At 40.8% G+C, this 24,346-nt stretch overlaps 2 protein-coding genes across 4 annotated transcripts in view; one reads left to right on the top strand and one right to left on the bottom strand.

The window, feature by feature from the left end:
• LOC137593904 (novel FERM domain containing protein) overlaps window positions 1–7,195 on the top strand; it is a 50,276-nt gene extending 43,081 nt beyond the window's left edge. Inside the window, exons 9-14 of one of the 2 annotated variants that reach the window (XM_068313002.1) lie at window positions 136–199; window positions 299–390; window positions 1,277–1,351; window positions 1,988–2,056; window positions 2,224–2,330; window positions 4,950–7,195. In XM_068313002.1, coding sequence (XP_068169103.1) covers window positions 136–199; window positions 299–390; window positions 1,277–1,351; window positions 1,988–2,056; window positions 2,224–2,330; window positions 4,950–5,536 — 994 coding nt within the window. In that variant the 3' untranslated portion in view covers window positions 5,537–7,195. The remainder of the gene's footprint in view (window positions 1–135; window positions 200–298; window positions 391–1,276; window positions 1,352–1,987; window positions 2,057–2,223; window positions 2,331–4,949) is intronic. The other variant, XM_068313003.1, reaches the window with a different exon arrangement.
• Window positions 7,196–9,900: 2,705 nt separating this feature from the next.
• blm (BLM RecQ like helicase) lies at window positions 9,901–19,613 on the bottom strand. 2 transcript variants are annotated; one of them, XM_068312841.1, is made up of 22 exons: window positions 19,293–19,613; window positions 18,159–18,219; window positions 17,426–18,068; window positions 17,164–17,290; window positions 16,395–16,492; window positions 16,161–16,275; window positions 15,436–16,073; window positions 14,275–14,451; window positions 14,073–14,191; window positions 13,869–13,982; window positions 13,694–13,792; window positions 13,455–13,603; window positions 13,264–13,370; window positions 12,475–12,635; window positions 12,142–12,337; window positions 11,711–11,901; window positions 11,476–11,620; window positions 11,186–11,385; window positions 10,913–11,105; window positions 10,694–10,816; window positions 10,387–10,588; window positions 9,901–10,267 (listed from the first exon to the last, which is right to left on the bottom strand). In XM_068312841.1, exons 1-22 carry the CDS (start codon window positions 19,385–19,387, stop codon window positions 10,078–10,080), a joined length of 4,143 nt encoding a protein of 1,380 aa, XP_068168942.1. In that variant the 5' UTR covers window positions 19,388–19,613; the 3' UTR covers window positions 9,901–10,077. The 2 variants fall into 2 exon arrangements, with proteins under 2 accessions (XP_068168942.1, XP_068168941.1); XM_068312840.1 differs by having other exon boundaries at window positions 17,426–18,219.
• Window positions 19,614–24,346: the final 4,733 nt, after the last annotated feature.

A 24,346-nucleotide genomic window follows, 5' to 3' on the forward strand; every position in this document is an offset into this window, starting at 1 on the left:
TTTGCCAGCAAAACATTGATCCTGATGGCTGTTTACGTGATCTGAAAATGTTTCGTCATGAATATTTAAAGAAGCTGTGGCTTTCTTTTTCGGCTCGCTGTATCTGTGACCATCGCTGTGCTCTCTCATGGACAGGAATGAGGTGACAAAGCTGAAATTTGAAGGCAAGACGTTCCACATATATGCAAGTCAGAGAGAGGTGAGCGCATGAACTGCTGGTTGTGGGAGTGAACTGGTGATGTGATGCCTCTCAGTTTGTTATATTTTTCCTGCACGTTTTCTCATTTTTAACGTGCAGGACGAAAAGATCATTTTGACGTATTTTGCACCAACGCCTGAGGCCTGCAAGCACCTGTGGAAGTGTGGAGTGGAGAATCAAGCTTTCTATAAGTGAGTCCGTGGGTTTTCTTCCATTTCAGTGTTTTTTTTTCTTATTCTCCTTAAGGCCAGCATCAAGATTGAGTTACCTCCTTATCTTTGAGCTCCGAGTGCCTGGTCACCATTACAGTACCTCCATGTCCTTAAAAGCCCTTTCCGTCAGAATTGTTTATCAGCAGGAAAATGAGGTTTGAGATGCCTCTCACCTTTAGTGAAGGAGTGTGCATTGGCACGAGACAAAAAGCAATTCAGCACTCTCTATGAGATATGGCCCCCCCTGTCTCAATGAATAATAGTGTGAGTCCTCAATGCTCTCTTCTGCTCAGGAAAGGTGATTACAAGGAAAACAGCAAAACAAGCAGCCAGTGAGCCCAGAGGCCCGGGGGGCAGGGGTGATTTGGGCTGATGGTTCAGGTGATGAAGGGTGCATGTGAGGTGTTCGCAGATGTACATCCAGAAGGAGAGAGGGCATAGAAAGGCCAGTAATGGAGCTAATATAATGAGACCTTTTGATCACTCCCTGCAGTGATAGATGATATTTTATCAGCCTCCCACTTACTGAAATCTTAGTCTAGAAAACTGAGAGGTAAGAGGACATTTTCTGTCAGGGAAGCAAATAAGTCCCTTGAAAGCAAAATCAAACATTAAACATTAATGTCTCACTTACTATGACAATATAAACATATTGAATACTGTATGGAGCCGTGACTGGGACGCAGTGCCTCTAGTACTAGAAGAGGGAATGCATTATTTAATATCAATGCATATGATCCCATTCCCTGCTTTGTTTGAGGATACTGTCCCACTTCAGCAGTCTGATCATATCAGAGCATGTTCCTATGGCAATGAAAGGGGAATTGTTTTTTCACTTTACTTCACTCTTTCTTTCTTTTTTCAGGCTAGAGAAGTCAAGCCAGGTTCGCACTGTGTCCAGCAGTAACCTGTTCTTCAAGGGCAGCCGCTTTCGTTACAGGTAGAGTGTATTTCATGACAGGATGACTGATGACAGGGAAGGGAGGACACTGGAAAAAAACAAATGCACCTGTGGTAAAGTGATGCGTTCCCCTAAAGACATGGCCTTATGACCTTCTGTGCTGTAACATCAGCAAACTGATGCTCTGAGGACAAAACTGACACCTTGCAAGACAGAGGGCAAAGTGAAGGGTGCAGGATCACATGAGGCATTATCACCTTCTGTCGGCTGGAAACCTTCATTGTGGTCAACATATTGTCCTTTATTCAAGGAGCATTCCAACCAAATTATATAACATCATCTCACTGAATTCATCAGCATCTACAAAAGTATCTTATGAACTTTTGATTGAAAAAAAAAAACAGCTTCTTAGTCAATTAGTTTGTGATTCAAATGTTGAGATCAAACGAATAGAAGATATTCTTACATGAAATTAGTTTATAAAATTGATATACAAAGGCTAGTTAGCTGGTCTAATATTTTGCCTGCTATCCTGCGTGTCCATTTATCTCTTTAAAGCTAAATCACAGACAGCTGAGTCCACTAGATCAAGTCGGTCATGAGTTCAGAATCCATGGCTTTGGTGGGTTTGGATGAGACTAGAGTATCTGGTTATATCTCTGTGTTTTTTAACAGTGGACGCGTGGCAAAAGAGGTGATGGAGCAGAGCGCCAAAATCAAACGTGAACCCCCAGAAATACACAGGTAGGGTTGTAAACTCAGAATGCTCTTCATCAAGGCTTCCTTTTTCCTTTTCCTTCCACCAATCTGATGTCATAATATCAGCAACACCCACTGGCTCCAGAGTGAGTTATCGTTTGTATCCTCCTCTCTGTGCAGTGATGTCTGTGTGTCTACATTTGTCTTCTCAGGGCTGGCCTGGTGCCCAGCAGAAGTTGTCCATCCATCACCCACGGGCCCCGCCTCAGCAGTGTCCCCCGAACCCGTCGGAGGGCTGTACACATATCCATCATGGAGGGTAAAGACTGAGGTTTTAACACTACGCTTGTCCCCCACTGACCGACACACACACACACACACACACACACACACACACACACACACACACACACACACACACACACACACACACACACACACGCACCAAACTGGCTGTAACCAGAGACATTTAGCTCGGTGCATGCTAATATAGTGCTGTTGGGGCATTCTGCAGGTGTGTGCGTCAATCAGCTGGCTCGACTTCAGTGTAGAGCTTTGGTGTGTGTGTCTGAATGTTTGTGTTCTTGCCAGTGCTAGCGGACACTTCAACGCTCCACCTGCTGGCTTCTGGGCGGGAACAGGTGGCGTGACGTGGACGTGGCAGGTGGCTGTCCTGTCGTGGTAAACGTTGCGGTCAGACTTTTTGACCTCGTCTTCAAGTATATAATAAAAACGCTTCATACACCGACGTACAAGGAGTCCAGAAGCAGGTTTATATTGAGGATCCTTTCCTGTGGCCTCAAGCGAGCCTCGAGCGCTTCCCACCCTCGGTGTGTGCTGACTGGATGTCTTACAGAAGTATTAATACCCCAGCTGAAAATAGCTGTGGATTTTCTGCTCCATGTATGCCAGTGCCATGGGTGGGGCCAAACTAGGCTCGGCCAGCACTGGTGATTGTAGAGACTCACCGTTTTACCTCTCCGCAACCTGCAGCTGAGGTGGAAGCCCCCCCACCCCCTTTCCTTACACACACACACACACACACAGTAAGACTCTGGCTGGGACTCCGGGACAAGGATTACAAGGAACGGGTGTTGGTGCCTGCTGTAGCCATGGTGAAGTGTCTCATCCGTATCACCACCCGGGTGAACGTCCACCTGCGTATGATCAACCACTGCTACCGGGATGTGAAGGTTCGTGTGCTTAGCCTGGGCCCTCGTATGCTGGGCAAGGCCCTGGGTGTCCTGCCCCTCTACCCTTCCTTGATGGGGCAGCAGGAGTCTGCTAGCACCACCCCTCTTCCTGGTTCACCACCGCCCTGTATCCAGCCCAGCACCCCTCCAGGTAGAGTCATTGTATGGATGTGTGTTTCAAACCGAGCAGTCTCTTTCCCCTGGGGGGTGTCCTTGTGTGAAGCTCCTGGAGTTTGGAACAAATGGACAGGCATGTTTGGATTTTCTGCTGGGTACTTTTGCTGAGTGGATTTTTTTAAAGTTTTATTTTAGAATGGAGAACTCATTATTTCATGGGTGTTGTGTATTGTTAATGTGTGTTACACTATATAAAACTGAGTTCTCTAAATATTATCTACTTTATTGATGGAAGCATAATGAAAGATAAGCTTATGCAGGTCAACACTAAGTAAAGACGGCCGTTGACATTCATCCAGCATTTATACCTCCTCTTCTTAACTTGGCTGAAGTTTCATGTCAAGCAAAGGCTTAGACACTACAAATAGTCTGTCCTGCTTCTCCAGCAGTTTGTTTAAAAAAGTCCTTTTTACGATTTGCTTCCACATGCTGAGTTTTAATCTCCTCTGTATATGAAGGTGTAATGTTGCTGCTGTGACACTTTGGAGATTGTGTTCTCATCAGCCAAGGGCTCAGCCCCAGCTCATTTTCACAGACACAGAGAGAAGTGAGCCTCTGACATACTATACTGGAACCTCTGCTGCTAGTAATTCACCATGGGGTAGTTTTAAGCAGATGTAAATTGTGTGAGGTTTCACCATACTTCTTCAACTGATGCTACAGTTAACAATAGAGTTTTAATCTGCTAGAATTAGACAAAACAGAAGTGTGGCTAATGTGTTGTGACAATTGAGGCATTGAATTTGCTAAGATTACTGAAAACAGACAAATGTTTCTTGTTATTTACGCATAAAGATTAAAAAAAAAAATTCTATGATTTTAAACAGCCTATCTCTACTCTTCAGTTAATATATTCTTGCCAGAGTTGATATTTTGAGTTGATCCAGTGAGGACAGAACACTTCGATTGTTTGCTAATAATGGACTAAGGAGAATTTTAAATTAGCTACTGACATTAAGGTAAAGTTTTTAAAATGTTCTTCATCTTTTCTTTTTCTTAACCACATGCACTGAAACAGTTTGTGCTTGCTGCCTTTGCACTTGTGGCAGAAAGATAACACCACGCAGAGGGAAACCTCGTCGGCTGAGTCTGGTTAAGAATGGAAGCTCCATTTTAACTAACTGTGAAATTTGTTATGCATTTTGCACAAAACAGAGAGAATTTATTAATCATCCATTACGCTACAAGAGTAGTTATCTTTACCAAAGTGGACAGGATGTCCGAATGTTGTTGTCTCAGAATGTGATAATGTCAACATTGTGTTTTGCATTTGGGTCAGAGGTCAATTGTTAGAAAAAATAAGTATCTTTATAAAAATTGCTTTATCATCAACATTACAAAACAGCATGAACCAGTCAGGTAAATGAACTCAAGGTCATCAATTTGAAACTTACTTGTAGAATTGTGTGTGAGTTGTGTTACTAAATCAGCTGAAATTTCCTGTATTTTTTACAGTGTACTATACTGTCATGTGGGATCCCCATATTGATTCATCTTTAAAACATGTGTAAAATGTGTTTTTCTTCCCGTCTGTCCCACTCCTCTTCCTCCCGGAATCCCTCCACCAGGTCTGGAGTCGTTACGTGACAGCGCCCACTCCACACCGGTGCGTTCAGTGTCCCACGGGGAATCCTTTATTCCACGGTCCCGGAGCCAGGTCACAGATGCCAGTGAGAGGACGGCGGTGATCTCGGATGAGGCCTACAGCCCGTCCGACAGCGTCCTGCCCACCCCGGTTGCTGAGCACACCATTGAGCTGGCCGCCTCCCGCCAGATCAACGGGGCGCCCTGCAGCATCGAGGAGGAGAAGGAGTCCGAGGCTGGTACCCCCATTCACGGGGAAGGTGGGGATTTTGGTGTGGATGGTAGATCTGCACTGGAAGGTGCTGGGGGGGACTCGGCACTCAGCGAGGTGGAACAGGTGAATAAATTTGTCTTAAGTGTCCTCCGTCTGCTCCTTGTGACCATCGGACTCCTCTTTGTCTTGCTCCTCCTCCTCATCATCCTCACCGAGTCAGACCTTGACATTGCATTTTTACGTGATATCCGCCAAACCCCCGAATTTGAGCAGTTCCATTATGAATACTTTTGTCCCCTCAGGCGGTGGTTTGCCTGCAAGCTCCGCTGGGTGGGCGGGTTGCTCATTAACAAGTGAGAGTGAGGTCGTAGAGTTCGTAAGCTCGTTTGGGGGTCTGGGAGGACATTAAGACTTCAGATGACGGAAGACAACCTCGTCCCAACTGTGAACCTTGCTTCTCTCATCATTCTCCTGCAGACACACAGATCGGACCAGTCCTAGTAATACCGGGCCAGGACCTCTCTGTCCCTTTGAGTCAACCCCACCCCAAAGCTGATTATTTTGCTTGCTTTCTTTCTTTTTTTTTTAAGTCAGGAGACTTTTTGTGTGTTTTTTTCCTCTGTTTTTAATTTCAAGTTATTTCAGGTATTTATTTTTTCAAATAACACAAAGGAAAAAAAATTAAACTGAAATCAAAGAAGTGAAGATGTTTGAGCAGTTCCTTTCACAGGAATGGAACATTTGTTGCAATTGGATGAATGTTGTCCTCATCTATTATTTATTGATCATAGACATCAGCTATGAAGAGACGAAGGAAATGGTATCTGAGGAAGTCGATGTGACGTCAATTTTAAGATGGAAGTAAGATACAGTATGTGAGAGTGGATGATGCTGTGACGTGGAATATAAGTGATATTAATTCATCCCAGTCAGCGTACAACAGTGAAGTTTGATGGAACAGAGAAAGAACTGATGACTTTATTGAGACAATGTCCTAAAATGTTGGCAGTTTAAAATATTGTGTCTTGCTTTAAGAGATAATTACACTTTAGGATATGATGCTGTACAAAGTAAACAGGTGAAAAGGTTTTTTTTTACAATTACATTTTATAGAAACCAATACCAGTAGGGTTATGTGACCCATTAGTACAAAATGCAGCTGTAGAAATATTCATGATGAGCTGATTCACTGGCGCCAATAGACGATAAACTAGATTAATGTGCAATGAGTTTAATATTGAAGTACTCTGAATGTGCTCATTTGTTTGTTTTTTCCCATTATTAATTAGCATTTTTTTTTCATCAAGTTGAAATTCAATGAATTTCAATAATTTCTTTGTATGAAGAGTTTATGATTTATTTTGTTTTCATATCAACCTTGTCCTTGGGTTAATGTATCATACAATATTATAATTATTAGAATACGAATAATGATGTACTTTTTGTACAATTTACCTTCTTTCCTAATATATAACAGCAGGTTTTTCGTGTATATTTTAACAGAACTGAAATGTTATTTTGTTATTGAAAATTAAACTATACCTTTTTTAGTGCTGTGTTTCGAGTAAGGGCAGAAGAATTTATAGACATGTGAAAGAGGGACTGAAAACAAGGTTTTTATCCATATCCACTCAGTCATCAGCCCTCAGTGCACAATGATGATTTTAAACATAAAGAAATAAATCAGACGTTTTTACATCTTTACAAATCCCAAATAGTCCAAAAACACTCTTTAAGCTTTCAGAACATCTTATTTTACTTGAAGACATTGGAGTACTGACTATGAGCCTGAGCAAAAACTAAAAGCTTTTTATGTTACCCAGAATCTTCGCACTCGTAAATGTGTGAATTATATTGAAGCTGAAATAATAAATCCACTGAGAGCTGGTTAGACATTTAAATAATCATATTTTAAGGAAAAAATATCAACATTTTCTGGTTTCAGGTTCTCCCAAATGGAGATTTTCATATTTTTTTTGTTTTGTGTAATTGAAAAATGAATATTTTGGACCAGTTGTTGGCTTAAAAAACATATCTTTTTTCTGAAAAACTGGTGAATAATGGCAACAATGGTAATGGCCAATTTTTTTTTTTTTACTACAGTGTATTTATATAAACTTGGTAATCAGTGATGAATCGTTGAAAGGAATTAATCAGCTCCAAACAGAAAAAAATGTTTCATAAATGAAGGAAACATTAATTGACAGTAAACGGTATCCCTTTGGTGGTATAGCAATGGAGTCCAGGCTGACAGTATGAAATTTTAGACATTTTCTAGACACGTTTGTCTTTGGGTTTTTCCCGTTATTCACAACCAGCCAAAATAAGCTAGTATTGGTGCATACTGTAATAGCTGCCCTTTGATTTGGCGGTCAGGCTCAGGACTCTTCCACTCACAGCTCCAGGGAGTACAACTGGATTCTGGGTAAAATCACTTTTTTGTATCATGTGTCCACCTCCTGCACCAAGTGCCGGTGGTGTGTTACTGTGTCTGTATGCAGGAATGGAACCGAGATTGAAGGAGAATATTTAGACAGCATAAAGTCATCTTTATGGAAGACAAGGAGTGTAAGGAGGAAGGCTAAGAGAACGGCATGAAAAGCCAGGAGGTAGAGAACTCTAATAAATATCCAAAGCCTTTGAGTGCTTAAGAGATAAATTGGGAAAGGAAGAAGCATGAGGACTCGAGTGGCTTCAGGTCTAAACACAGCAGAGTTACTTATTTTTTGGCCCATGCTTTCAAATGCCACACTGCTACCGGCACCTGCTCCACTTGTGTTACCTTCTTTGTTCGCACCTACCTGTATGTAATCTGTGTGTCTGAGTTGTAGTCCTGATCACATAGTAGCGTGCACTTTGGCGTGTGTGGCTGGATCCACTCCTGTAGCTCATGGTCACTCACAAACCATGTTCATTTTGCTGAGGGAGCATCACAGGCTTTTCCCAAGCCAAAGGCGGAGGGTGTATCAAATCCTTAGAGCTATATTGGTGAGAAAGATCCCATACATGTGATGTAAGAGCTTTTTTTTCCTGTGTTAACATTTTTTAACACAGATACAAAGACAAAGCCCATTTTTTCCTCATTGAGGGTGGAGTACCATGGGTGGATTTTTTTTTTCTTCTGTATATTCATCCTTCATATTTATTACTTCTTTGCTGATGTAAAGGTCAGCACAACGGAGGAGTCCAGCCAGACTGAGTTAGAGGGACATGTTTTAAAGGTCAGTCTGTAAAGGTATTTTTCATCCGTCTCTCAGCACGATGTAGCTACAGCGATCTCTGAACATGCAACAATAAGGAAACAAGATAACAAGGCAGCATTATTCAAGGAGCAATAATCATCCGTTAAAGCAACAAAATAGGATTTGTAAACTTTTATATATGAAAATCCATTGATGAATGAGCTAAATAGGTTCTTTCTGTTTCTTGGAAGACAATTATCAAATTGCTGTGCGCTGGCTCTAAGAATGTGACCGCAACAGGCTATGGAACTATAAAATTAATATACATATTGTATTTTTCCTTGGAGACCTTTGTGTAGATGTTTGTTCTGCGGTTTTCTTTGCTGTTTCATTGTTACGTGACAGATTGTTTCATGTGCCTGGATCCGAACTCTGCAGTTTACCAAAGTGACATAAGGTGAAGGAATGGAGAACAAGAGAGACAACACACCTAAGAGCTGTCCTACAGAAGTACAAACAGAGCTCACATCTGTTCGAAACCAGCTCATCTCCACTTCGCAGGTTATCTTTAAAAGCATGTTCCATGTGACAAACTGGACTTCAATTTTACATTTTAGTTTGCTGTGTAATGTTTACACATTTGACATTTGTTATACCTCATGGGTGATAGGATATGTTAGGCCAGATGTGTGACTTTCATCCTTGGTTCATGAATTAAACAGCTTCTCTGTTCCTGAGACGCAGCAGCAACAGGATGCTTGTGTTTACATGTGAAGCACAGATGGACTGCAGCACAAAAACACCCATGTGATGCCATGAAAATTAAAAACAACTAACATATTCTACTTAAACTTTACATCCTTTTTTTGCCAAAGTTTCAGGTTTTATTTTGTTACTGTACTGGATTAAAGTTGATAGTTTTTATGTCATTGCATAACCCAGTTTTCTTACGTTTTCTGCAATCCTAAATATTTGCGTAACAAACACATTTCAGAATGAGTTAACTTTTTGACAAAAATATGCTTTTGGCCATTTCTTGAAAGAATACATTTAAATAATCAGGCAGGTTTCTGTCATTGGCTACTTAAAATTCATTCCTGGCCAAAATCCATGTTGTGGATGATGCATGTAAAGCAGCTCCCATTACAGGCCCCTTACACAGCTGTGCATACATGCTAATAAGTGTATATGCATATCCGTGTCTGCTGGTGTGTTTTACTATGAATCGTTCTATACTGGGCTTGAAGATCACCGAATATACACAGCAGTATAAATATATTTAAATCCATGTGCCAAATCTAGTTCTTGTTCAGTCTGATCCATTCCAAGGCCATGTTTGTACTGTAGGTAACCATCTGTACAGGTCAGTTTCAAATATTGTCTCTCCAATAGTCCCTTGTAACTGGTGCCATTAAATAAAACTATTCAAACTTGAAATATTGAATAAAAATCAGTTGTGACTGAGTGGCTTTGTGGTACAACAAATGTAGCTCAGAACATTCTTTTCTATTTAATTTCAAATTATCTTTAATACAGTAATATATACAACTTAATGTATATTAAGAGGCATTTTAAAATTTACAACCATTTACAACAAACAACACTCATCTGGACAGACACCGTGCCAAAAACTGTACAGGATAATATAAATTTAGAAGCAATAAAATGTAGTTAGTGATTCTAAAAGGTGTAATAATTTTGAATCAGACAGTAGGCCTAATCCAGGTATGAAAATGTTGGCTTCAAGAAAGGTCTCTGGTAGGTTTGAGGGGTCGGGATGTCCAGCAGGCCGGGCCTGCTGCCTGCTGATGCATCTCGAGATGAGTTCCTGGACCCCCGACCTGCAGCTTTTGATCCACCTCTGGAGCCGGAGGATGACCATGACTTATTGGTGCCAGAACCACGACTGAATGTAAAACATCAGCATAACGAGAAAACATAGGGCAAAAATGAGGTTTTACTAATGTGGAGAAGCATATTACTTTTTATGACACCACACAAGATAAAATGTGAAACAATACAGACCCTTTAAAGTTATAACTTGTATTGCCATTTCCTTTCTTCTTCTTGGAATACTTAAAGAACGGAGCTTTCTTTCTCTTCTGTCCCTGTGAGGTCTGATTGCGGAAGTAGGTGGAGGACTCCGTGTTATCCTCGTCATTATTTCTGTGCGTGCGTCCTGCTGTTGTGTCTATCCAGCCATCTCCTCCGTCGTCAGCTGCCTCCTCTGTTACAGAGACGAGAGGATATCTGAGACCACAACACGTTGAATAAAAATGGAAACAAAGTGCAAAAAGCTGACATATGCAAAACCAAATGGTTTGTTTCTCACCAGGCAGCTGCCACTCAGAGTATTTCTCTAGGACCTGAATGAGTTCAGCGCCGTACTTCTCCAGTTTGTCTTCTGTCACCCCATCAATTTGTAGCAGGACCTCAGGGTCAGGGGAAAGCTTCTCTGCTCATTTGAAACAAACACACAGAAATGACAAAATAAGTGTTGACTCATGCTCAATTGTAACTTTCAAGACAGTTTCATTACATGACAAATTACCTGAAATCTTTTTCAAGGTAGCTGTCGAGAAAATGTTGAAATAATGAATGCCAAAGGCTTTTCCCAGCCGCTTGCACAGATCCGTCAGCTCCCTTAGGCACTCCAGGATCTTCTCCTGTCTCTTGGAGACGTTAGCCTCAGCAGCTCTATGTCTCCTGATGGTTGATGCGCTCTCAGTCTCATAGAAGTCTACCTGTGTCATTTGTTGTATTGAATGTTTATTAATATATGCACCTCTTCACGCTTATTTTACTTTTACAAGTGACCCGTTACCTGCATGCTTCCTGACAGCACATTCATGGCTTTAGGACCAGCAGAGATGTAAGACACTGCTTGGCCGTTGTTAGTGATGTAGAGATCCTCCTCTAGGATGTGGTCCAGAACCAGTTTTTTGAAGAGACGGTCAGCATTGTGTCGGGAGTATGCTGCTCCAATCCCATAAATTCCTGTCTGAACCTTGGCAGATTTAGAACCTGATGAAGACAAATGATTCCCACATGAAACTCTTCATAGAGGGCCCCTAAAGGTATGTGAAAGCAAAACATTTTGCAATGCAACTTTACCTATGAAGATATCCACCAGCATATTTAGCGTTAGTCTGTTCTGCTGAGCGGTCTTTCTGAACCTTGCTCCGACCTTCTCACAGTTCTCCTGTGCAAACCTTGCGATCTTCTTCACATCCTCGGTAACATCTTTCATCTTGTATTGCTACACACGGGAAGATCGAAACCTTGACGCTCATATAGAAATGGGCTGGAAAAGTGTGGAAATACCATGAATTCAGAAAATTATTCCTACGTTGGGTTTGGCACAGTTGTCACAGCTGACGTCTGCATGTTCCTTACAGAACCCTTTGTTAAATTTCAGCTCCCCAAAGTATGCAAGCAGCTGAATTCTTCTGCACTCCATCGTGTTCTCACAGAAGTGCACCATGCTGTGTAGGTTGTTGAAATGAGTCGCCTTAGTTTCTCTGTCACCTTCTCTGTCCACTGTGATTAAAAAAAAAAAAAAAAATTATATATATATACTGTATATATACACATACACACACACACATATCTACCTGAGTGTACATGGCTGAAGTACAGTCACACATCTGAGAATTAAACATGGTTTGAATGATAGAAATATATAGATATACACATACAGTACAAATATAACAATCAAAACATAAACCCAAAACTTAACTTTTGCCTTCAATAAGAACCGTCCATTATTCTGCCACTTACTGCTGATGATCCGTTTGATCCTGTGGACATCGGAGTAGGAGTAGAAGAGAATGCAGTGAGAGATCTCACCATCCCTGCCAGCTCTTCCAGACTCCTGATAGTAACCCTCCACTGACTTAGGAAGACTGGCGTGGATCACGTAGCGAACATCTGGCTTGTCAATGCCCATGCCGAAGGCAATGGTTGCACAGATGACCTGACACAAACAAGCAGTGAAACAAAAGTAACGTGGCCTTTTCATACCCTTGTCAAACACTACCATTCTTTGGACAGTGTGCTTTGCATCCAGCAACATCTATTAGTAATCTTTCAGTGGTTGGGTGGTGATCTTACCTGGCATCCGTCCTGATTGATCCACTTGCTCTGCACATACTCTCTGTCTCTGTCGCTTAAGCCAGCGTGATACGACAGAGCTGATATCCCAGCTCTCTGCAGACTGTCAGCCATGGCATCACAGTCATTCCGGGAGAGGCAGTACACAATGCCAGAATCACCTGCAAAACACAAACGTGCAGGTTCAGAAAGGAAATTTGGAAGTTTGTAATCTCATGCTCAATTCAAAAGTGACCATTGTTTATCTACGACAGGCCATGGGCTCGAAATTGCGCCCATTTTGGTCGCATATGTTCCCAAATTTTTATCAGTGTGACTATTAAATGTATTTGGGAGCACCGGTGCAACTAGGGAAAAAAATCTGATGCGCCTTTATTTTTGAGACCGCGCTCCTGCCAGGAAACAATGAGAGCGCAGCTGCGGCCGCTCTCCTGGGCGAGGGAGAGAGGAGGAACGGAGATGGACGGAGCGTCTCTATCGCTCCGTCACTGCTTTGCTTTTGGGTAGGTGCTCCTAAAGTCTTTGCTGGTGCTACTAACTTCTAAATTTGGGGCACCAGTGCTACCAAGAAAAAAAGTTCATTTCAAGCCCTGGACAGGCTTATAAAAGGAATCATTATATGACATGTTTTTTTATTTAGAGACCTCCATATTCCATTAAATAATATCCTCAAGCACTAGTAGTTATATATAATGACAGCACAAACCAGTATGGTGAATTGGTAGACCACAAAAGCAAATTTTCAAAACGACAATGACAACAATATCGAAAAAATTCTGAATTACTTACGTGGGTAGTGCTTCTTGATCCAGCTGATGCAGTCCTCGTCCACCTTTTTGGGTTTCTTTGGAAGCACTGCGTACTTCAGGTTTGTTCTATTGAAACTCATGGTAAACCTGAAAACACACGGGATCGAAAAAATGCTGTTGTTTAAAAAAGACCTCTTAAAAATGGGAAAGATTCCGAGATGGAGTACATACACCTGTGGACGAGTCATATTTAGCTGGTGTAGGATGTCTTTCTGAACTCGGGGGGTAGCTGTGGCTGTCAGGGCCATCATCGGCACTTTGGGGAACTTCTGACGCAGTTCGTGCAACTTCTTGTAGTCTGGACGGAAATCGTGGCCCCACTGAAAGATTTATTGCCACAGCGTGATTCATGAGGGCTGGTAAAGGAGTAAAAGCATGCTACAGATCACATTTAAAGCAGCAGAACGCACCTGACTGACACAATGGGCTTCATCGATGATGAACCGGGTTAAAAGGCCTCGTTCATAGAGGTTCTGCAGGGCTGAGATCAGCTTGTTACTTGCACTTACCTTGAAGAGGAAGAGAGTAAAAATCATTGCCGCTTTATTTCTAAGAAAGCATATTGAATGCAACTCCATTTCTCACCTTTTCAGGAGTGACGTAAAGCAGTTTTACGATCGGGTCTTTCCTGGAGAGTTGCATATAGATCCTTCCTGCTTCACTGTCACTTTTATCCCCAGACAGACTCGTTGCAGGTATCTGAAATATGTGATGTAAAAATTAAGAACTGATACTGTGATAAAATTATATTTCCTGGATGCGATGGAACAACAAAAATGAAAGTCCTACATCCAGGGTAGTGAGTTTCTGGATCTGGTCGACAATGAGTGACTTGAGCGGAGAGATGACCACAGAGACTCCTGGTGAAACGCAGGCAGGCAGCTGGTAACAAAGGCTTTTACCACCACCTACAATTAATTAGACACAGACAAATGTAAATTTTTCACAAAGCAAACATAAAATGTGTGTTCATACCCTTTTTATCGCTAACCTGTGGGCATCAAAACAAAAGTGTCTTCTCCTTCAAGAGTTGCATTGATTGCTTCTAGCTGATTGAACCTGAATTGATGAAGACCAAATCGCTTATGAAAGATCTTCATCATCTCCTGTGAATGTGAGAAATTGAACCCTCTGAAGCGATCGTGGGCCGGGTTTCTGAACGTGGGTTCTGAAACATAAAGAATTGAATTGCATTAATAAAATGTAGAAAAAGGAAAGACACTGGGAAAGTTAATTCCATATGACATGAAGTGTTGTAAACTTAATCTCTCCTTAGGTAGAGCAGCTTGATAACCATATTACACTACATCAGGGGCATTTTTTGTCTTTACACTGAAAGTTTTTATAGTCCATGCTGTCCTTGGGAACAATGGTAATATTGTAATTTTTCTTATTGTTGAATTAACAATAACAGCTGCACATAAATTTCTAAATTCAACTGAACCCACAGCAGCAAAGTCCAGACAGGTTCAACAGAAAGAAGTTCTTGATATTTGGAGATATTTCACTTCGTATCCAAGAGGCTTCTTCAGTTTGAACTGAATTATTCTCTCTCTTCCCCCCGTAATACCTTTTTGTTTGTGCCTGACTATATCAGTTGTAGACAGTGTGTGGATGTGTTGTATGGCAAAACTAAAGTTCACTATAAACAAAACAGCAACAAGCTGTTGAGTAAACTTGTGAGGTGAGGTTATTACTGCTTTGAGAAGAACCCTTTACCTACTGACCCTCAGCTGCTGGTGTTAATTATTGATGAGTAAGCCAAGTTAAGTTTCCTTAACTAATCAAAAACAATTTAGTTTATAAAGTATTGGACAATAGGAAATACTAAATAGAAAAAAATCCAAATCCAAGATCACTGAATTAACTTATTTTGTGAAACCGATTGTACCAAAACTAACGGCATTCATCTGATGATCACGTAAATTAAGCAATTTCAATACTGTACACTGTACATAGCTAATCACTTGAACTCATAATTATTTAATCTCAATACAATATTGAGAATTACATAAATTTCAAAATATGAATGGCTTGCTTTGTAATTCTAAGTGAACTGAATTGTTCTCATAATTTACAAGCAGATAGGATAATTTTCTGCTGAAATATTTTTTAAATTAAATACAAGCCCAGAATTGTTCAGTTTACCTACCAGGGGAACAGACATTTGAGGGTTTGTGTGCCTGGGTCGGTGTTGTAGGGTTCATCGGCCAAGAAAACCTGCTTGGTCCGCCTTCTTTCACTGTTGTCGTTTGTGTTGATACTGCTGTGGGGTTATCAAAGTAATCAGGGATATCCGAGTCATTCAAGTCATCTATGTCAAAGTTGTCTTCGTAAAAGTCATCTGTTTCTATGTCTTCTGCAGGCGAGACTTTAGATTTGGTCTGAGTGACAGCCTCTGGTTTCCTGGTTGAGTAGAAGAGATCACAATCATCCATGTCGGTGCTCGATTTCTTCGAGACATCGAAACCTGGATTCGTTAAACTGCGGGCTAATGAAGAGTCACAGGCACTGTCATTTTCCACATGTTTTGCCTGGCTGTGTTCACTGCCCATGGGTTTAACATTAAAAATACTGCCAGAGCGATCAGAGTCATAATCCACAGAAATAACAGAAGATCTCCTGATCTGTAGAGTCTTCTTGGAGTCCAGCGGCACAGAGCAGCTGGATGACATAACACCGTATGTATCACAACTAGAAGACTTTTCTTTAACACTGGATTCAGACATCACAGTGCTGTCCGGCTGCTGCATCCTCAACAATCCACCAGCAGTTGCAAGAATCCTTTTCCTGTGTAAGAAAGGCACATGACTACAGTCCTCCTGAAGCAAAATTCAATACTGTAAAAAAAAAAGGAGCTGATTACAATATACAAACCTCTGAGCCCTCTTCAACAAAAGTTCACTCCCACAACACAGACTGATGAGTTCATGTTCAGGGATGGAATCAACCAGGGTGCAAATAGTCTCCATTATATTGATGAGTTGCTCGTCTGGGACATGACCAGAAAAAAAGACAACTAAATCAATGAACAGCCAAAAAGAAATGCTTCATAATTGGATGAATATTTCAAAATTGTTAACAATCCACAAAAGAAAACGCAACACTCACTTTCTTCCAGTTTTGAGTGGTTATTAGAACGATGATGTGGTTTTTTGCTAGGTCCTTTTGATTCCACAGAACTGTCTCTGCATTCTGTTCCAGCAGATCTGGACCGGTTTGAAAGAACAGCAAAGTCATGGTCCATTTGCCTTTTAATAAACTCTTTGTAAGTCACATTTATCTATTAGCCATGTAAAACAAAAAACTCAAGGCAGACTTTGCCATGAGTCACACTAAAAATGTGGTGTGGAACCTTGGTAACAACATGTCCAAAGAGTAAAGACTAGACTGTTGAAAGAAGTTTCAACATCCACTGTTGAAAGAAGTTTCAACATCCATGCAATAAATATGAGGCTGTTATCACCTTTTTCCAGTCCTGTGTGCCTTAATATTTTACTGAGACTTCAATCCTTTATTTGGCAAGAGATATTTTTGGTAATTAGATTTTCTAAATGACATTGAAAATTTAAAAAAAATTTCAAACAGGAATAAAGTTTTGATGTCTTTCAATAACACCAAGGTTAACTTTTTGAATTTCAACGTAATTCAACTATAAAGAGTCAAGGAGAAAATATGTTCTGCTTTTATTTCTGAAGGATGCTCCGAATTTCCTGATGGGGAGTTGAGGTTGACAACTAACAATATTATCGGACTGCGATATTGGAACATTGAACAAAAAAACTCACACTGTGATCACACTGGCATTGATGACTGAAAATACACAGACATCACAGTACTTGTACAAAGATAAAATGCGTAATAGACTTAAATAGCTGACCTTGTTTGCACCGCTAGAGAGATCTCGTCCGGGGTTGGAGAAGGGGGAATGTAATCAAGGTCATCTTCAGGATCTGAGTCGTCATCAAGCTTTATTATCTTTGGGTCAATCCATTTTTTCTTTGTGTCTACAAGACAAAAGAGGTTAGCCTTTCGTATATTTGTTTTAGTATAATTTAGTTTTGTGAGACCTAATTCTGTCCAACATATTTATACACCAAAAAGAAAAATTGCATCGCTCAGAACAAACAAAAAAGTGTTACCTGTCGTTCCTTTGAAAGACTCAAGCTCAACATTATCTTCTTCACTATCACTCATGACAGATATCAGATGAGCAGGAGGACGTCGTCTGGTCTTTTTAACAGGAGAATCCTGAAGTTCACACTGTGGTGGGTCTGGAATCAAACTAGGTTCTGTTGAAATAGCAGCTTCATCGACACCATGTTCCCATCCTTCTGATCCTTGATAAGACGTTCCTTGCCCGGAAAGGCAATTTTTGTTTGAAAAACAATTTCTTGACTCTGGTGTCATGGAAGCAACATCATGGCATAGTTCTCCTGTGAACTGTGCTTCTTCACTTGAAGACACTGACTTTGTTCTATTCCCTGATATTTCAGAAACGAGAGAGCCATGTTTTGCTTTGGTAGGAGCTTCAAAGTCATCACAATCATCCCAGTCGTCCATGGAGAATCCCAATGAATCATCCAGATTTTTGTTATTGCACTGTAAAACACCGTTAGACTGGATGCAAGATCTAGCTGGATTTATAGACACCTTAGTAGCAGACACTGCTGGAGAAGTCTGTCCTGCAGGAGCGCATTCACCAGCTGGACTGAATGCATCCGACTTGACTTTTGAACTTACAGGATAGAATGTGTTGATATGGGATTTCTGAGGTCTCTCAAGCTTGTTTGAAAATGTCAGAGGAGATTTAGTCACGAAACGGTTCTGAGAGATATTGACATTCCTGTTTGCTAAAACAGGAGAACTGATTACCTTGGCTGGGACTTCCACCTTGGTTGTACTTGATGGGGATTTCTTTTTGAAAGAAAACACCCTGAAAAATGACAAATTGTGACATTTTGAATACACAATTTTAAAGTAAAGAGACAAGGTGTAATACCATTCATCTAGAAATATAAGATTTTCATTCGCTTTTCATATTTATTTATTTTTTGCACAATCCTGTCTGATAAACAGACCAAGTGATGGCAGCAAGTGGAACCACGGATGTAGCAACAAATTGTATGAAGAGTATGAAGAAACTCTTGGCTTTCTGATTTATGAATTCATCGATTTGTAATATAGGATCTTATTTCAGATAAGTAACTACAATGGATGATTTGAGGTGAGACTGGGTTCTCTCTGGGTTCTCCAGCTTCCTCCCACCTCCAAAAGCCTGCGTTTCAGGTTGATTGGCCGGTACCAAATTGCCCGTAGGAGTGAGTGTGTGTGTTTGTGTGTGTGCACTGGTGTCGTGCCCAGAGTGTCCCCCGCCTCACACCCTATGTCAGCTGGGATAGGCTCCAGCTCCCCGTGACCCGCTATGGCGGACACAGCTACATGAAATGAATGAGAAATCATTATTGGTTTGCTTTAATATTTCGTTTGTACAAATTGCTATCTGTACATAATAGTGCATACATTAGTTTAACAAATGGGCTATCAATTACTTTAACTGTACAATGCAGTTTTCACTGTAATATTCTCTATAACATCTTGAATATCTATTTCACGCAGGCTGACACATTTCTTTTTATTAGCTACCGCCATTTGTAGCCATTTATTCTGTTTTCCCTTTGAAAGCTTCTATGTACACATTTTTGTAAATTAAGAAGCACTTGGTTTCTTTGTACTTGAGTTAAATGTCAATGTTAATAATGACATTACGTGGTTACTATCACACAGGCTGTAAGACCGCTGTCATATTAGTTTATTTATATTGTTACAACCCGACTATTTAAACCACTCTTTGTCAGACAAGTAGAACTATTACTTAGACCAGAGTGAATCTATCTCACTGATGTTCACAGCTAGCTAAAACAGAGCATGACTAGTTAGCACATCTGAAGCTTCAATGCTATCTGCTAGCTAGCCCTCTGCCGTGCCAGAGGCAGTAAGGACACTTACCCCGGTTTGGGTTTCGCCAGCGTCAGCTTGCTTTGAGCGGCATTGCTGTGCCTTGCCAGCTGTTCCTTCAAGTTATTTTGTGGAAGAATAGACATTGTTGTGAAGACAGAGAAAACGTTAGCTTTTCGTACACCGCGCCCTGTTCACGAAGTTGTCAGTTTTCTCTCCATTGCTCGCAGGACAAGTTGAAACTTTAAGCTACAAGTCTCACTGCTGGGTTATATTTCTTCTTCCTGAACTGAAATACCGCTCATAAATTGTTATCGCTTTATCTGCCTCTCCCGGACGATAAGCAAATTTACCGCCAACAATCGAGCCCTGCCTCACTGAGTTTGTGTGAGCACACGAGAGGATCCTGGGTAATGTAGTGTTATGAAATTGCCACTGCGTCACTCTGAGCGGGAAGACTGAAAGTGTTTGTCTCTTTGTTAGGGAAGCGTGGTGCTGCCAAATAGAGAATGTAGCCGCAAGAGGACATAAGCCAGTGTCTTATTGTTCCGGTCCCAAGCCCGGATAAATACAGAGGGTTGCGTCAGGAAGGGCATCCGGCGTAAAACTTTTGCCAAATCAAAGATGCGAATCAAACCTATGACTTCCATACCGGATCGGTCGAGGCCCGGGTTAACAACGACCGCCATCGGCGCTGTTGACCTACAGGGCGCCGGTGGAAATTGGATTACTGTTGGTCGAAGAAGGAGAGGAGGAAAGTGCGTTCGCTCGAAGAAAGAGAAGAGGAGTACCAAGAGTATAGGACTAAGAGTAGGGACGTTGAATGTTGGAACTATGACAGGAAAAGGTAGAGAGTTGGTTGACATGATGCAGAGGAGGAAGGTAGACATACTGTGTGTACAGGAGACCAGGTGGAAAGGTAGCAAGGCTAGAAGTTTAGGAGCAGGGTTCAAGTTGTTCTATCATGGTATAGATGGGAAGAGAAATGGAGTAGGAGTTATCTTGATCTAGAGAAAGCTTATGACAGGGTGCCCAGAGAAGAACTGTGGTATTGTATGAGAAAGTCAGGAGTGGCAGAGAAGTATGTTAGAGTGGTGCAGGACATGTATGAGGACTGTAAGACAGTGGTGAGGTGTGCTGTAGGTGTGACAGAGGAGTTCAAGGTGGAGGTGGGACTGCATCGGGGATCAGCTCTGAGCCCCTTCTTGTTCGCTATGGTGATGGACAGGCTGAGAGACGAGGTTAGACAGGAATCTCCATGGACTATGATGTTTGCAGATGACATTGTGATCTGCAGTGAGAGCAGGGAACAGGTGGAGGAGAAGCTAGAGAGGTGGAGGTTTGTCCTGGAAAGGAGAGGAATGAAGGTTAGCCGCAGTAAGACAGAGTACAAGTGTGTGAATGAGAGGGACCCAAGTGGAAGAGTGAGGTTACATGGAGAAGAGATCAAGAAGGTGGAGGATTTTAAGTACTTAGGGTCAACAGTCCAGAGCAATGGAGCGTGTGGAAAAGAGGTGAAGAAGCGTGCACAGGCAGGATGGAACGGGTGGAGGAAAGTGTCAGGTGTGATGTGTGATAGAAGAGTTTCAGCTAAAATGAAAGGAAAGGTGTACAAAACTGTGGTGAGACCAGCGATGTTGTTTGGTCTAGAGACAGTGTCACTGAGGAAAAGACAGGAGACAGAGCTGGAGGTAGCAGAGATGAAGATGCTGAGGTTCTCTCTGGGAGTGACCAGGAAGTATAGGATCAGGAATGAGTACATCAGAGGGACAGCACATGTTAGAGGTTTTGGAGATAAAGTCAGAGAGGCCAGACTGAGATGGTTTGGACATGTCCAGAGGAGAGATTGTGAATGTATTGGTAGAAGGATGCTGAGTTTTGAACTGCCAGGCAGAAGGCCTAGAGGAAGACCAAAGAGGAGGTTTATGGATGTAATGAGGGAAGACATGAAGGTAGTTGGTGTGAGAGAAGAGGATTCAAAGGACAGGGCTAGATGGAGGAAATTGATTCGCTGTGGCGACCCCTGAAGGGAAAAGCCGAAAGGAAAAGAAGAGGTGCTGCCAAATAGAGAAAAAAAATTGGGGGCTCATTATCATGTAATTACGTGAAAAGTTTATTGTTATAACAATATTGTTTCACGTTATAACGTGAAAATATCACGTTATTTCATGATATGAAGTTATCACAATATAATGTGAAAGTATCACGTTATTTCGTGATAAGATGTTATGTTATGTTATAACGTGACAATTTCATATCTTGAAGTAACGCATGCTTATTTAAATCTCATCCACGGAGCCCAATAACTGCAAAATCTCACCATGTTATATTTCATAACGTTATAATTTCACGTTATAACGTGAAAAGATATTGTTATAACAATAAATCTTTCACGTAATTACGTGATACTGAGCCTCCCGGTTTTTATTTTCTTGGTCTGGCAGCTCTATGCTGCCGTATTATCACTTGTTTTTTTAATTTGTAATTTTTTTTCTGCAACTTCTTGAGCTACTGTCTATAAAGCGAGAATTTATTACTATTTATGGAACGCTAGTACCATTTTATATTGATTTAGTTCTTTTCTATGAATAAAGTGTTAAACACGTTACAAGGATTTTAATACTGTATTACCTGTTACTTCCAGTTAGTGTGTGTGTGTGTGTGTGTGTGTGTGTGTGTGTGTGTGTGTGTGGGGGTGTATTAAATACTCAAGCGCAATATTTATTTGAAATTTTCATACATTTTAATGATAATTATTATGGACTAGAGCTCAAGAAGTTATAGAAAAACATCTCTCAAAATATTAGACTATTTCATGTGGGATTTGGAAACATTATTATTATGCAGTATTAAGTTAGTTAGTAACATGTGACGAGACTAGAGCCTTTCAGTGATTCACTACCAGGTTTATCCCCGCTCAAAGGCTGTAAGTGGCTGTAAAAGCTCTGTACTCATAGCAGTTATGGTACTAGTCACTACCGTTACTGTTAATAGTCAGTTGTGATGAAGACCATGGAAGTGGTAGTGAAATGAGTTGTGATTAGATATTTGAAAAACAATAACATTTAATTTCAATACTCATACATCAAACACGTTTACCAATTTTAAAAGAAGATGGAACAAGTTCAGAAGTCTTCTAACAAGTAGAAAATCAAATTTTCTTTCTCGTCTTGCTTCCCATCCACTTGGAGAGTTATTGCAATGACAAATTCAAGTGTTTTTCATCTCTGCCAGTTTTAGGATCCTGTTAAGCAAGTAACAAAAGGTTAGATAATGTTAAAGTTACCAACTAACGACTAACTATCCAACCAGGAAAAAACAAATCACATTTACCAGATCTGTCCTTTGCTGGGATGAACCGCTTATGTTCCTGATGGTTTGAGGATGTGGAGGTGTTTCACTGCTGGTAACTGACTGTGTTGAAGACTCACCGCATTAAATTTTCTATATGACAACATACTGTGCACATACAGAAAAATACAGTACTTTGTCCAAGTAATTTTCAGTCATTTGTGCATCATAGCAGAATTTTGCACATTAATTTAATCTTCTATGGAACATACTGGGATTTGATTTTGGAGACATTTGTTGGGATCTTTGGCTGTAGAAAAAATTTCTTTTCTGTCTGACCCAGTACTCAGACTCCTGTGTATTAGTTATCTATGCGTTGTGCGTGGTCTGTACTTCTATGTTTAGAAAATTATGTGGTAGACAAGGACTAAGTGCTGTGCTATTTATGTCTGTGTAAGCAGATGCGTTTTGTGGTTAAATGGAAATTCCCAACAACACCTTAGCACCTGGTTGTGCCACAAGATGTATTGGCCCTGGGTGAGGCTGGTCCTGCATCCCACAAAGATGTGCCTCAGTGTTGCTGGACTTGGACATAGAGGGCATGTGGGGGTCTTCGCCATACCTGGCTTAGGCTTGCAGGAGAGGGCAAAACATCACAGGCCGCCCTGATGCTAAAGCTCACCCTGAATGTCTCCATCTCCCACAGTTCTTTCCAGGAAATCTTTCTCTTCTCTACTCCTTTCCATGTCATCCACTGCCCTTGCTTTGCCTGGGCCACAGCTTGTGCGTTCCTTGCTTCTTCCTCTTCTTGCCGTGCCTCCTGGCCCACGAGCTTGATAACAAAATGAGGATAATAATTATTTCCAGTTAGAAAATGTTCTTTGCCTAATTGTGAAAATTTGCAGAGAAACATCTCATCCTGATATTTTTATTCCAGCACAGGAACATAATGTATTTTAACTTATGACTACATGTCACAAATGTACATTAGTTCTGAACATGTTCACATCTTCTTTCAGATAATGCCTCGCGTTTTTCGTTTTTGTCCACTGGAGCTTGCTGGGATACGGGGATGCCGGTGATAATAAATATTGTCATGTCATGTTTTGCTCCACTGATAGATGAGATACAAAAACACTTGAGACAAAATTATCCGGATATAAAATGAATTTATTAGCAAGAGGTAACTGGGAAACATATACTTTTTTTTATAATTACCATCATCATCATCATCATCATCATCATCATCATCATCATCATCATCATCATTATCATCATCATCATCACCATCATCATCATCATCATCATCTGTTTTCTTTTGTTTACTTTTCAATTATTTTCTTACAAAATTGGGAATATTTCTTAAGATGTGGAAACACAAGGGTTGAAAGATAATTTTCATACCACTGGGTATTGCTAACAGCAAATTGTTTATTTGTTTATATACCTTATAATAGTATGTACATGTATAAGTGTATACTGTAGAATATAGTCTTATTCTGTCTGTGAAGGTGTTGCATGCCTGCCATATGAGCTTCAAAAGGGTACTGTACATAGATAGTAAAAATACATACAAATATTCACAGAATAAGCACTACTTTACTATATTCCTGCTAACAGAAATGGTTATAGACAGGATTACAGTATAAATGCAAAACACTTCGAAGTTGTCTCCTACCTCTAAGTCATGGTTTCAGGACCACACTGTCATAGCATTTTGTGTGTAAGCTTGAGATACAACATTTCTTTTAAAGGATTACACTGTTCCACATTGAGAAATATGCAGGGTTGCATGTACAAAATGTACAGCACAG

The sequence above is a fragment of the Antennarius striatus genome, chromosome 4, assembly GCF_040054535.1.
Source record: "Antennarius striatus isolate MH-2024 chromosome 4, ASM4005453v1, whole genome shotgun sequence".
Taxonomy (NCBI): domain Eukaryota; kingdom Metazoa; phylum Chordata; class Actinopteri; order Lophiiformes; family Antennariidae; genus Antennarius; species Antennarius striatus.

Bases quoted from the DNA above. Each gene is read 5' to 3' on its own strand.
- blm (XM_068312840.1), bottom strand. From the start codon at position 19,387: ATGTCTATTCTTCCACAAAATAACTTGAAGGAACAGCTGGCAAGGCAC. The intron at 17,291-17,425 runs GTAACACTTTTT...TTTGTCTTGTAG, and splicing joins GTCTTTCAAAGGAACGACAG to ACACAAAGAAAAAATGGATT. The intron at 10,268-10,386 runs GTCTGTATTGTT...TTTTACATTCAG, and splicing joins ACAAGTTATAACTTTAAAGG to TCGTGGTTCTGGCACCAATA.